This window comes from Micromonas pusilla (genome assembly GCF_000151265.4).
Source record: "Micromonas pusilla CCMP1545 genomic scaffold MICPUCscaffold_2, whole genome shotgun sequence".
Lineage (NCBI taxonomy): Eukaryota > Viridiplantae > Chlorophyta > Mamiellophyceae > Mamiellales > Mamiellaceae > Micromonas > Micromonas pusilla.
The window spans coordinates 1,354,799-1,368,161 of NW_003315883.1; the positions used below are offsets into that span (position 1 = coordinate 1,354,799).

The 13,363-nt window shown below is 43.3% G+C and overlaps 6 protein-coding genes across 6 annotated transcripts; 3 read left to right on the top strand and 3 right to left on the bottom strand.

Annotated features, from left to right (window-relative positions):
• The first annotated feature begins 9 nt into the window (after positions 1-9).
• Positions 10-1,487, top strand: MICPUCDRAFT_55489 (uncharacterized protein). The gene is made up of 2 exons (XM_003056025.1): positions 10-257; positions 485-1,487. Exons 1-2 carry the CDS (start codon positions 195-197, stop codon positions 1,190-1,192), a joined length of 771 nt encoding a protein of 256 aa, XP_003056071.1. The 5' UTR covers positions 10-194; the 3' UTR covers positions 1,193-1,487.
• TAF11 (transcription initiation factor TFIID subunit 1) lies at positions 1,277-2,292 on the bottom strand (the record flags this gene model as incomplete). Its single annotated transcript, XM_003056414.1, has 1 exon — positions 1,277-2,292. One exon carries the CDS (start codon positions 2,290-2,292, stop codon positions 1,873-1,875), a length of 420 nt encoding a protein of 139 aa, XP_003056460.1. The 3' UTR covers positions 1,277-1,872.
• Positions 2,293-2,921: 629 nt separating this feature from the next.
• Positions 2,922-4,335, top strand: MICPUCDRAFT_45274 (uncharacterized protein). Its single transcript, XM_003056026.1, has one exon. The coding sequence runs from the start codon at positions 2,949-2,951 to the stop codon at positions 3,951-3,953; it is 1,005 nt and encodes a 334-aa protein (XP_003056072.1). The 5' UTR covers positions 2,922-2,948; the 3' UTR covers positions 3,954-4,335.
• A 59-nt stretch (positions 4,336-4,394) lies between these two features.
• Positions 4,395-5,321, bottom strand: PSF2 (putative DNA replication complex GINS protein psf2; the record flags this gene model as incomplete). Its single annotated transcript, XM_003056415.1, has 7 exons — positions 4,395-4,490; positions 4,546-4,617; positions 4,673-4,765; positions 4,839-4,997; positions 5,084-5,104; positions 5,162-5,224; positions 5,286-5,321. The coding sequence occupies 7 exons, from the start codon at positions 5,319-5,321 to the stop codon at positions 4,395-4,397; spliced, it is 540 nt and encodes a 179-aa protein (XP_003056461.1).
• Positions 5,322-7,330: 2,009 nt separating this feature from the next.
• On the top strand, positions 7,331-11,045 carry COPG (coatomer protein gamma-subunit). The gene is made up of 12 exons (XM_003056027.1): positions 7,331-7,628; positions 7,695-7,745; positions 7,838-7,951; positions 8,008-8,208; positions 8,279-8,488; positions 8,603-8,718; positions 8,788-9,088; positions 9,156-9,932; positions 10,001-10,045; positions 10,110-10,319; positions 10,377-10,550; positions 10,607-11,045. The coding sequence occupies exons 1-12, from the start codon at positions 7,461-7,463 to the stop codon at positions 10,919-10,921; spliced, it is 2,682 nt and encodes an 893-aa protein (XP_003056073.1). The 5' UTR covers positions 7,331-7,460; the 3' UTR covers positions 10,922-11,045.
• On the bottom strand, positions 11,041-12,200 carry PAC1 (proteasome alpha-4 subunit). The gene is made up of 6 exons (XM_003056416.1): positions 12,120-12,200; positions 11,907-12,008; positions 11,744-11,853; positions 11,516-11,659; positions 11,393-11,456; positions 11,041-11,312 (listed from the first exon to the last, which is right to left on the bottom strand). Exons 1-6 carry the CDS (start codon positions 12,177-12,179, stop codon positions 11,049-11,051), a joined length of 744 nt encoding a protein of 247 aa, XP_003056462.1. The 5' UTR covers positions 12,180-12,200; the 3' UTR covers positions 11,041-11,048.
• Positions 12,201-13,363: the final 1,163 nt, after the last annotated feature.

A 13,363-nucleotide genomic window follows, 5' to 3' on the forward strand; every position in this document is an offset into this window, starting at 1 on the left:
TTTATAGCGCTCGGTTCTCCGATGCTCTGATCACGACCAGCACATTCGTATATATTTCATTGTCAAAACCTTCTTTCGATCTAATCCTTCGGAAATTTTCTGACAGCTTCCTTTGAGAACGCTTTCCATAACGAACCCTCGAAGAACTTGATCCAAGCACGTTTTTGCTTTTTTCGACCTCGAGAGTGTGAAAAATGAGCGTTACCGTGAGCGCAAATCTTTTTGATGCTCTTGACACCAAATCAAGTAAATCTAAAGTGCGTTTTTTTTCGATTTCTTAGAGTAGGGAAAATCTTGCCCACCTGTTCGTGTTGAACGTAACGTGACGTATCGTGTCTGCCGTCTCAGTCACTTAATATGTTATAACCACACATTTTTTTCGGCCACGCCATCCACTTCTCCCTTACGAAGTGCATCTGAAACATTACGTACAGCTTAATTTTCTGACGTGAATATTCATTCACTTAACTTATCCTCCTTGTAGAAGACAGAAAAAAATAATAATAATAATGAAACAGACTTGCTTGATGAAAAGCTCTGGGCGGCCACAGCTACGAGGAACGTGCTTTCATGGGCCGATTGTGACACAGACGAAGATGATATCAGCGTTGGAACTTCAACCGCTGGAAATGAGACTGATGTTGCAGTATGTGTCAAAGAAAGTTTCGAAGAGTTTAACGGCCACATTGAAGATATGGTGTTTGACGAGCTAGACGAAGACGATGATGATGAAGATGATCTAGCTGTTACTGTTCCTATCGAACCACCGTGTCGCAGCAGTAAGTCCACTGCTACACAGGAGAGACAGTTATCAAAGAAAGAAATGAAAAAAATTGAGCTCGAGAAACTTGAAGCTGTCTTTGCAGAGTTTGGCGTCGAGGTAGGTGTTTGCACGGAAGCTGGAAAAGAAACTGACTTAGGAGAGAGTAAAGCTGCTGCTAGACGCCGCAAGAAAGCCGCACGGGTTGTTTCCAGCTCCGAGCAAATATCTGAAAAGAAAACAGCCAACCCAGATGATGCTCCTGGTACAAGTGATACTGTTCTGATTAACCCAGTTGAAGCTAAGAAACTTGTGGCAGCCAAGTTGACCGGCAAGAAAAAAAACCATGGTTTAATTTCGTCGACTGCTGTCGCTGAGGCGAAGGCGCGTGCCGAAAAGTTGAAAAGAAAAGGGAAAACAAACCAAAAGTAAACAACACCAACAAGTTCTTCTTCCTTATTTTTTTGCAGAAGTCGTTCAGGCAATCTTCCTTCTCTACACCGTTCACTATTTTCCGATGAGGTTACCTTTAAGTTTGAAATATCTCTTTTGGAAGAAACGCCAGCGGTTGAGTGCTTTATGCAGTGCGAAACGCTGACTCATCTTGCTCAAGGCACAATTGATAAATTAGACAGCTTTTGAATAGACTTGTTCTGATAGTACAAGCAGCAACGTTGTCAAATACAAATTTATGCACTAGTTGACACGATGCAAAAATGGCCTCTTCAAGGCCAGTGAAATCATATCCGACTCAGATGTTCCATGAATGGATTGTCAAAGTTAAATATTGAGAACGTCGCTGAAGAAAAGGTGCCTGTGAAGATTCATCGAGACAACCGGGTCGAGAGAAGCCAAGAAGATCTGAGTTCAGATTTGGGTCCAGAGCTGAAGCGAAGATAAGCACAGGCATCAAAGATAGTCAGATATGCTTTAAAGTGCCAATACTGCTGCAATCAAAGCTCAGCATAGAGTTTTCCAGTTATACAATTTTCAGATTACCATATGAATACAAGCAAAGTTTCAGATGGTATAAAGAGTCTCGTGTCACAGACGAGTTTACTTTATGAAGAAATCACTCAAAGTTTACGCGAAGTTGAGTGACTTGGAGCATATCACAAACGCTGATTCCGAAACATATCAACATTTCGACTGTGCAATACTTTACCTTCCAGCAACATATGTCGAAATGCCTCCTTGAGTTGGAGAGGCTGAACAGGTTCGAGATCCGACAGCCCGTGGCTGTCAGCCACTTCCCGGGCTAATTCAACAAGCTCTCCAATGAAAAGTTTCCCGACTGCAGCGAGCACAATTACACCGTTAGAATTGAGTACAGTGCCAGTGAAACTTTGGAAAATACGTTTTAGCACAGATTTCGGGAGGGACGAACGGCGATAGCTCTCGTATCTGTTCATCTGCTCCTCTGTAAAAATATTTACGAGCTCTACCATTTCTTCACTTGCTTTTTGACTTGTCTCCTCAAACTCCCTCGGTTCGTGCTCCGAAATATTACCCGCATCCTCTAATAATTCCATTTCAAAACCTTCAGTTGTATCTCCGGAACGTTTTATTTAATGACAGCTATTCAATAGCATTTTTGTATTAGTGTTCCATTCAACGGTGTACACGACTCGGTCAACGGTGCACACGACTCCTACACGTGCAACTCAACGGTACGAAAGTACACGCTTGCGCAGGTGCGCACCTTCGAAGTTCTTCAGCACCTCCGTGCGTGAGTCCTGCGGGTTCGGTTGTGCACTACGTGTACAATTAGATGCTACAATAATGTACTGAAGTAAGTGTACAGTACAACGCATTTATGTGTACACGTACGTGTACTTCCGGAAGTATTATCTATTTTCGGAAGTACACGTGTACACGTGTAGCCCTACAACGTTACGTGTACTTTCGAAAGTACTATTAAAAGATAACCCCTGGTAGCTATCTATCACTGCAGATGATAATTCCGGAAGTATGTGTACGTGTACAGCTGTACACTGTACAGTACAACGTTGTACTTTTTGTTGTAGTTGTACGTTTACAAATAAAGTGTTTTTTTGTATTAAAACAGTTGTACAGTACGTGTACGTGTACACGTACACGTACACGTACGTATCCGATAGTTGTTCTTCCGTATGTATCATGAAACACATTTTGAGTTGAGCAAGGTCCCACCCACACGACTTTAAAGATGCGAACTCCAGCGAAAGACGAAGAGCCAGTGTCCAAAAAAGCCGGCATTATTTTTGGACATGAACTCCTTAGAGACGGGCGTGATGGACGCTTAGGGTCTGTTGAGGAGGTGCTCGACAAAGTGTACGCGCTCGGTGCTGACATTAAACTTCGTCAAACGGTGGGCGGCACATTGGAAAACCTCAGTTCTGAGCTCTCTTATCGCGAGGTGACAGACCTTTCTGGTAGCGAGGTGGCTGGCGCTATTGAGCAGGTAATGATGGCCGTCGTCAAAAGCATTTTAGTCGGCGACGGATTCGGGTTCTCGCTTCCAAGTCGTGGCAGCGCTGATCAAGTATACATGGAACAGCTAGATCGTATCGTACTTCGTGATAAACATACCTTCACCTCTTTTTCTAATACCTCGTCAGTGCGGAAGGTCGCGATTCTCACTCGCGTGCTGCAACTGGTTCACGGCGTGTTATCCCGTGGCATTCACGTCACCAAACGCGATCTTTTCTACACTGATGTAAAACTATTTAAAGATCAGAAGGATTCAGACGGTGTTCTTGATGATATTTCTTGTCTTTTGGGCTGCACAAGGAACTCTCTGCATGTCGTCGCGTCTGAAAAAGGCGTTGTTGTTGGGAGATTGATATATACCGAGGATGGCGACGAGATTGACTGTACGAAGATGGGTATAGGTGGTAAGGCCATTCCGAGCAACATTGACAAGGTGACGAACTTCAGATCGGACGCCAAATTTGTACTATTGGTTGAAAAAGACGCGGCTTTCATGCGCCTGGCCGAGGATAGATTTTATAATCGATTTCCGTGTGTTATCATCACTGCCAAAGGGCAGCCTGATGTCGCCACTAGGCTCTTCTTATCAAAGCTGAAACGTGACCTCCGTATTCCAGTTCTCGCGCTGGTGGATGCTGACCCTTATGGGTTGAAGATAATTTCGGTATACATGCAGGTCAGGGACTGCATTTGGGAGCGCCTTCACACCTTCTGCCCTTGAAATTTTTTCCATCATGTGACGCTCTACAATTGAATTTGATCATGGATTTTGACAATATCTGCTGGGATCAAAAAATATGGCTTTTGACTCTGCAAACCTCACTACCCCAGACATAAAGTGGCTCGGGGTTCGGCCAAGTGATTTGAATAAGTTCCAGATACCTGAACAATGCCGTCTAGAAATGAGCCAGAAGGACATTGAGACAGGGCATCATATGCTAAAGGAAGGTTTCATCCAGCAGAACCCCGAGTGGGTAGCGGAGATAAAAATTATGCTCAGGTCCAAGACCAAAGCCGAAATACAAGCACTTAGCAGTTATGGCTTCCAATATCTATCCGAGGTTTACCTACCTCTGAAACTGCAGCAGGGAGATTGGATTTGAGGAGATTTTTCCTGCTCAAAACACACTCCCAGGTATCACAAGTCGAAGAGGTCAAGGTTTCATTTGAAACAATTCAAAAAGTGGTCCACCACACTTGACATGAAAGGACGAAGAACATTTACTTCTATAGCTGAAAGGTGTCGCAACTTCACGCCCTGCGCGTAGTTGCATCAGCAGCGATATGTACATTATTCAGTGCTCGGCAATTACCTTCAAAGCATCTGCATTCAGTCCTCGGAGTCCTGACTGTATTTTGACATGCCTCACTGACCGAATCGTGTCCTGTGGTTTCTTTCATTCAGTTTCATCTACAGAAAAATGTCGTTAACCAACCCACCACGAGGTCATACAAACGACTCCAATCTATCATGTCATCGCGAGCATGTTTGCAGAGTTCGGCAGCTAGTTCAATGTAGTGAAATGGTAAACCCTAACACCATGAACTCTCAGAGAAAAGCACTATGGAAAATTGGAAATCGTTCCAGGGTAATTTACAAGTTAACCTGGAAAACGTCATCAACCCGTTCTGTCTCGATCACGGTTCGCAGCGCATTTACGTTTAACCACATAGGAGGAATGATGCAGCACTTTCCCTGCTTCTTTAAAATCGTGGCAAACCACAGGGGGACAGCAGCTTGAATTTGAGGGCGGAACGGTCCATACATGAGAGAAGGTCACACACAGTTCTGTTTATTGGGAATGGCCGTGTTTGCGATGTAGAAGAAGATGACTTATCCATCAATCCTACCGTACCGCCTAGAAGATGGACCTGAAAATAGGATAACTAAGAAAAAAACCTTTTTATCAACGCACGCTTCCCTCGTACCTGTTGTAGAGAAAAGTTTGGTACGACTAGAACCACTTCGTCTTCCGCCGAAAAATTTACTTCCTGTAACGGTAATCGTGGGATTATGTTTTGCAATCCAATAGTTGCGAACAATAAAAAGTACCTGGTGAGTCAAATCTGAACTAGAACGAGTCGACATCTTGTGAAGAAATCAAGACAAGCTGAGTGTCTGGGCGGCAAATTCGAGAGCCCTTCCAAGACGAACCACGTGTCGATCAAGCTTGGTCAAAAATTTTAAACATGTCTAGGGCAGTACTCCTCTCCAGACAGTGAGTCCGTGCCCCCTAAAAATGTTCACTTTCTTTGGAGTTTGGTTGTACAGCTTGAGTGGCGTGAGTACGTGTACAGCTGTACACGTCCTGTACGTGTACACGTAGGGCTAGCTAGCCCTGCCTCCTGCGTGGACAAAGAATAGCAGGATTTGTTGAAGTCTTTTTGTTGAGACTCACTACTTGTACACCTGCACGTACTGTACGTGTACAGTACACGTACGTGTAAATAATATCCGTTGAATAGATAAAGATAGTTTAATAATATGATAGATTTACTGTAGTTGTAGATATGTATCAATAGTACGTATGTAGCACTTATCCACATAATAGCTACGTACTGAGTACGAAGGTACTACGTACTTTCGTAGTACGGAAGTAAAAGTAGTAGTACGGAAGTACGGAAGTACTTTCGTACTTCAGTAGATACTAGCTACCTGAAGGTAGCTAGCTAGCTAGCTAGATACCTTATTTTAGGCAGATAGCTCTAGCTAGCTAGCTAGCTAGCTAGCTACCTTCGTAGCTAGCTAGCTAGGTACATAGATACCTACCTTCATAATATGGAAGTACGGAAGCAGTACTAGCTAGTGGCTATACCAGCGAGAGGATAGGAGCTTAGTGAGGATATTAAGAGGATGAGCGCGTACACGTAAGTGTACAGCTGTGCACGTACACATAAAAGTTTATTTTATCTTCGAAGGTAAGTTTATTTTTAATAGTACACGTACTTCCGGAAGTATACTGTACTTCCGTACTTTCGAAAGTACTTTCAAAAAGACTTTAATAATGTGCTGTATGAGAGTACTTCAGTACTTCCGTACTAAAATAGTTCTTTAGATAGAGTTGAGGGCGCATCCTCGTCACTAGGCGGAAACCGGAACGGGCACCAGAGCCCGCCATGCAGCAAGGCCAATTCAATTGTCATTTTCTATCTTCCAAGGTACGCTGTGTACTAAGCCCCCTATCTCTCTATCTATCCCAACTCAAAGTACTACTTTCGTACTATAAATATGATGCCTTCGAAGATAAAATAAGATATTCTATCTTCGAACGTGAAAGTACGTTGTACGAAAGTACAAGGTATGTAGCTATAGCTAGCTATGTACTAAGCCCCCTATCTGATTAAAGATATTATGGCCAGGCCATAGCTAAGTTACCTACAATGACAATGCCATGATGCTGTACGTGTACGTGTATTATACGAAGGTACGAAGGTACTTCCGTACTTCGTTCCGTACGAAGGTACTTCCGGGAGTACTAAAGTTACATTACGTGTACACGTGTACTGTACAACGTACTTCCGTACTTCCGGAAGTATCGGAGGTGAATAATATTTTTGGTTGTTTATCAACAACTTTATATGTACAGTAATGAGTTGGCCCTTACATCATAAAATTATTATTTCAAAGCAGCGGATTAAAATAGTTCCGGAAGTATCTGTACACGTACAGTACACGTACAACTAATCAGCTACCTTCGTACTGCGTTGTACACATACAAGTGCAATAGAAAATAAAGTATCGTTTTATGCTAGCCCTACGTGTACAGCGTACGTGTACTACCGGAAGTGCAAGTGTACAAATAGGGCACATCTCGTACGAAGATAGATACTGTAGGGCTACAGTACATGTACACGTACTGTATCTTCGTGCTTCCGGAAATACCTTGGTAGATATCTAGCTAGCTAGCTAAGTTGCATATCTATCTTATTAGATATTATCTATTTCCGGAAATACATTCGTTGTACACGTACGTGTACAGCTGTAAACGTACTGTGTGTACTGTACGTGTGCAGTGTACATTCGAAGGTACTTTCGGAAGTACGACGTGTGTACGAAGGTACTGAAAGTACCTTCGAAGGATTGAATATTGCACCGCGTTAGTCCTCCTGTGCGTGTACGTGTAGTGTACTTTCACGCAGCAGCCGACTGAGAGCAATCAACTAAAGACCTACAAATCCGGTTTTCAAAATAGCGGAGCACAACGTTGCAGCTTCTCGCACGGGAAATATGGTGGAAACAGCTCACAGTTTGATGCCCGAAAACGGAAAGAAAAGAGACGAGGATTCTGAAGACGGACTAGAACTTTCTCCGTTTTGGGGGATCGAAAAAGGCGCTGTCCTTCAAGAAGCGCGTTGTTTCAATGACTCGCAACTTGACACCCGCCGCTGTCAGCAGGTGTGTACATCGCTTATGCACTCGATCTACTGAACGGCTCATTTCTCTTTCACCGCTGTTACGCAGGTGATAACCAAACTTTTGTATTTGTGTAACCAAGGCGACTCTTTCACCAAGGTGCTCAAAACTTCCTTTCGTCCTGTCTTTAACACCATATTCCTGGAGTGAGATCACAACTGACGAATATCTCTCGATCATCAATTCTATAGACGGAAGCTACAGAAGTATTTTTTGCTGTCACAAAGCTCTTCCAGTCAAAGGACACTAACCTTCGTCGTATGGTTTACCTTATTATAAAGGAAATATGTCCAACTGCTGACGAAGTAGGGATGACTGTTTTTGACCTTCCGAGCGTGATTTAAAACTGCATCCATAACAGGTCATTATTGTAACCTCCTCGCTGATGAAGGACATGAACAGCAAAATAGATTTATATCGTTCGAATGCAATAAGAGCACTGTGTAACATAACAGATGCTGGTCTTCTGGGGCAGATAGAACGATATCTTAAACAGGCTGTAGTTGATAGAAATGCTGTCGTTGCGTCAGCTGCCCTCGTATCGGGAACACATCTGTTAAAGGTTCGATAATTGATACATACTTGATGATACATATTACTAACATAACATTTTAATTCTAATTTGATTACAGGTGAACTGTGAAATTGTTCGCCGTTGGAGCAATGAAGTTCAAGAGGCGGTCAATTCAAAGGGTCCTTTTGTTCAGTTTCATGCCCTTGCCCTTCTTCACCAAATCCGGCAGAATGATAGATTGGCAGTCAGTAAGCTGGTAACTCAAATGACACGGAGTACGATTCGCTCTCAACTGGCTCACTGTCTTGTAATTCGATACGTCTTTCAGGTGTGAACTTTAGCAGTGCTTCCCTGTTTCTCCTCAACATTTTTCCACCTCACCTGTGAGTTTGGTTCCCCTTCTTGTGACTAGCACCCGTGTGAATTGCAAAATTTCTTGCAGGTCATCAAAGAAGGCTCATCATGTAGCGGCGAGAATCGTGGTGAAAGACCTTTTTATTCTTTTCTTGAAAGCTGCTTGCGACACAAATCAGAAATTGTGATGTTTGAGGCTGCAAGGTTGTTTTTCAATGCTTATAATTAATATTTTATTGTCATTGATGACTTTTCTGGGTTCGCATTTCGCAGGGTCATAACAGAGTTGACTGATGTGACCATTCAAGAGCTTCAGCCTGCTGTTTCAGTCTTGCAGCTTTTCTTGTCATCTTCGAAACCAACACTTCGTTTCGCTTCTATTCGTGCTCTCAAAAAGGTAGCACTGTCGCAGCCCTCTTCTGTGACCTGCTGCAACATGGATATGGAAGGCCTCATTTCTGACCATAATCGATCCATAGCAACACTTGCTATTACAACTCTGCTCAAAACTGGGAATGAGTCTTCGGTTGAACGTCTTCTGAAACAAATTGCAACTTTTATGGCTGACATTCAGGTATTCGTCGCATGTTTGCACTTGGACGTCACTTGCCGAACTTTTTTGTTTACTTTTTCGTCTGCAGGATGATTTCAAAATTGTTGTCGTTGAGGCTATACAGAGCCTCTGCCTTAAATTCCCGCAAAAACACCGGGTTCTTATGAATTTCCTCTCCAGTCACCTCAGAGAAGAAGGTGGCTTCGATTACAAAAATTCAATCATCCAAAGCATATTATGCTTAATAAAAGAAATTCCTGAGGCTAAAGATTCAGGCTTGAGTCACCTTAGCGAGTTCATTGAAGACTGTGAATTTACATACCTATCCTCACAGATTCTTCACCTACTTGGTGAAGAAGGACCAACTGCTTCTGATCCAAGCAAATATATCCGATATATTTATAACCGCGTTATTTTGGAAAATGCCACTATTCGCGCTTCTGCTGTTTGTGCACTTGCAAAGTTTGGTTTGCTCTGTCCAGTTTTGCTGCCTCGCACTTTACTTCTGATCCGTCGTTGTCTTTACGACAATGATGATGAAGTCCGCGATCGTGCTACTTTTTTCGTCGCTGCCATGCAGGACCGAACGTTCGGAGCTGACGGTCTAGAAAGTCACCTCAAGTATCACTTGTGTGCCCTTGAATCCTCTCTTTCTGAATATGTTTCAGGCTCTACAAGCTCCTCTTTTGACATAAGTGCTGTCAAATGTGCACCCCGTGAGAACATTGCTGACCCTGATGGTGTCTTGGATCTCGAAGGCAATAGTCACCCTAATTTGGATGACGGTTTTGACAGAGAACTGCAGGATGCTGAACGTTCGGTCGCTAGTATCGTTCAGTTCTCGCACTTCGGACCAATCTTCAAGGTTCGAGAGCACATTTGATTTTTTTTTTTAAGCCGCTGACCCCTTTGTGACCCCTTTTTGTGTAATAGAGCTGTATAGCTGTTGAGCTTACTGAAGCGGAGACAGAATATAAGGTGAATGTTTTAAACTTGTCTTCTGACTTCTTATCGCTGCTGCTGACTGAAGGCACCCACCTAGGTCACTTGTATCAAGCATGTCTTTAAGTTGCACGTTGTATTTCAGTTCAAATGCACAAACACTATCAAAGAACAAGTCCTCGAAAATGTTTCAGTGGCGATGGAGCTTCTGGATGGAGCAGGCTGTTTCGAAGAGTGTGCATCAATTCCATTGGAATCAATGCCACTTGGCAAATCAGGTTCCACATATGTTGCGTTCTCAAGAGTTGAGGTACAGCGAGATTCTTTTGCGGCTTTCCATGCAATATCACAGATTCATTCAACACAGGGAAAACGTTTTTCAGCGAAGTTTGCTTGCACTCTCAAGTTTACCTCTAAAGAAGTTGATCCCATTAGTGACATACCCGAGGAATGTGGTTATGAAGACGAGTATACAATAGAAGATGTTGAGTTATCGCTGCTCGACTTCATGTGCATGACGCCATTGTCTAATTTTCGCAAGGTTTTGTTAACATATGTTTTCCCGGTATATATTACATTTAACATTTTTTTTAAAAGGCCTGGGATGCGTTGCCCATAGAGACCGAGACAGCCAATGAATACAGTCTTGGTAAACGTGAAAGCCTAGGAGAAGCAGTTGAAACGGTTACGAAGGTTCTGGGTTTGCAGCCATGTGAGGGTACTGGTGCAGTTCCACCAAATGCTCGCTCTCATACAGCACTCCTTTCTGGAACTTACGTGGGGGATGTCGCTTTACTTGTCAGGCTCAATCTTGGGATCGACGTGTCAAATGAAGTAGCATTGAAACTGACGGCAAGGGCAGAAGACGCCAGTGTTTCAGAAGTTGCGCAGTTAATCGTTTCGGAGGCATAGTGATACGTCTATGGGAGAACTACTTGATTTTATCATGCCTTAAGACCGAGAACATTCATGTACACGTCGCGTACATTTAGACTTTTTGTTTTCTTTAAAAAAAGTTCTCGAGCACTGATAAGATATCTCACATATTTTCTCTGTTCACCGCGATGCACAAATCCCTCAGCTCTACACCACGCACGAGCCTATACGATACTTGACCCGGTACACCATCTTGCCAAGCTAATTCACTTAACTCAACTTTATCTGGAATTAATATTGTGCTGTCCATAGTTTGCTTGAGAACTTTTAAAGACAGTTGTTTTGCGGTTGACAGTGAGATGCCCTCAACGTATTCGGTTTTTAAAATTGAGTGCGCAGCCTGACTATTAGCACCAACCGCCGTGGCCATTCGAGAAGGACAGCATATATTTAAAAGTTTTTTTAAAAAAAATCAGTAAAACATTTCAGGGAAACAAAGTCGCCTACCTTCCAACCCGAGTAGTTACCGGAAGGGTCACTCTGATACAGTTGAAAACCAAAGTTTCTGTCCCTGGATATCACCGGCACCTTAAAGACTCTGAGAAACGAACATATGAATCACAGCATTACCAGCCACCAAAAAGAAACGAGACTCCAAATGGTCGCAGGCCACCGAACTGTGTGTATCCTTGTTTCTGATCACACATACTCTGTACAAGATGCTCTACTGGAACTTGTTCAGAATAGTTCAAAGCATATCTTTGTGCGAAAAGCCTTTGGAATACCCCGTAAGGTAGCGATACCACGCGATCATGAGTATAGAAAAGTGATTGGAATGAAGGTTTAATCAAGTATTACCTGGATGAGTTAATTAGTATATTTGCGTCAGAGTTGATACCCGCAACTGCAACTGCAATGTTGGCATCCAGTTTAAACATCTTTTCAGACGCCTCAGACGTTTCAAGCAGCTGTAAAAACAAGTACTCAAGTAGTCCGCGCCAAATTTCAATTTCGCTGTTACCTTTGAAAGAATTTTCTTTTCAGCAGCTAGGACGACACCGAAATCTGTTCGGATCCCGACTGCAGCGCCCGCATGACTTATGGCTTCCATAGCATACTCAACCTGTTGGTCGTTCGTCAGTATCGAAGGGCAGAGCAGTTGATTTTCTTATGAATATCTTAGTGCTGAATCGAGTGGGCCGTGAGGTGCCAGATGCAACGCGAAATAAAATACCTGAAACAATCTTCCATCTGGACTAAAAGTAGTCGTGTGAGAATCATAACGACGCGCCATGTTCGACGTTTTGCTTGGACTTGCCTTAAGACTATTTCCTGCTGAACGTATTTGATAGTCTACACTCTTCTGCTTTGTACTCTCGAAAGTACTTTCGTACGAAAGTACTTTCGAAAGTACTTTCGTACTGTACGTGTACAACGTACAGTATTTATTTTATGACACGGAAGTATGATACCCTCGAAGGTATGTACGTGTACGTGTACAGCTGTACAACTACGTTGTACGAAAGTACTTTCGTACACGTGTACGGAAATCTTTTTTTTCAATAAATCTTTGTCACAATGTATTTTGACTAAGTGTAGTTGTACACGTACTGTACGTTGTACTCGTACAGTACGTGTACTTGCTGTCGAAATTTTAGTTAGTTTATCCCTGAGCTAGCTAGGTACGTAGGTAGACAAGGTAGGTAGCTATTCAAACTTGTATGATTATTTGCACTGTAAATTTGCCCGTACGTCAATCACGTGCGCGCGGCTTTCTGTCGTCTGCTTTTAATCGAGCGGGAAGGGGTTTATAAACTTACCTTCAGTGGCGAAACTTCGACTTACAGTACGTTGTACAGTACAGTACGTGTACTGTACACGTACAGTATGTTATGAAAGTTTCGATCGCGTGGGTGAAAAAAAGAACTTCAATTTTTGGAAAAAATTGTGCCCCTCGCATGCACACTCAGCCGTTGATAACTGCTCATAGGACGTCACAAATTAAATGCCCGTAGACTGTACAACCTGGAGCTCAGCCGGAACGGGGGTTATTTTATCATAAGGATACTGTACGTGTACGTGTACAATATCTATTACCACATGAGCAAACTTCCAGAGAATTTATGTACCTTCGAAGGTAGTTATGAGCGTCAAAGAAAACATCGACTGGACAGTGAAACCGATCAGTCCAGCGAGTTTTATACCACCGGGGCGCTGAATCAGGCTGTCGCGGCGCACAGATTCGTCGTTTCGAAGTTTCGAAGTTTCGACGTCGCGTACGCGAGCTCAGGTGACGGCAAATGATTCGTAACGCCGAGTCTGTTTTGCAAGCGACGAATCTGTGCACGCGTCAAAGAGCGTCGTGACTGCGCCCAAAGGGTCAGCAATGCACGACAGTGCGTTCGATGACATTATCTTGAGCGCGAGTTGGAGCGGGCTCCACCTGCGAAGGAATGCGTGTGTGTTGAGTGTTTGACT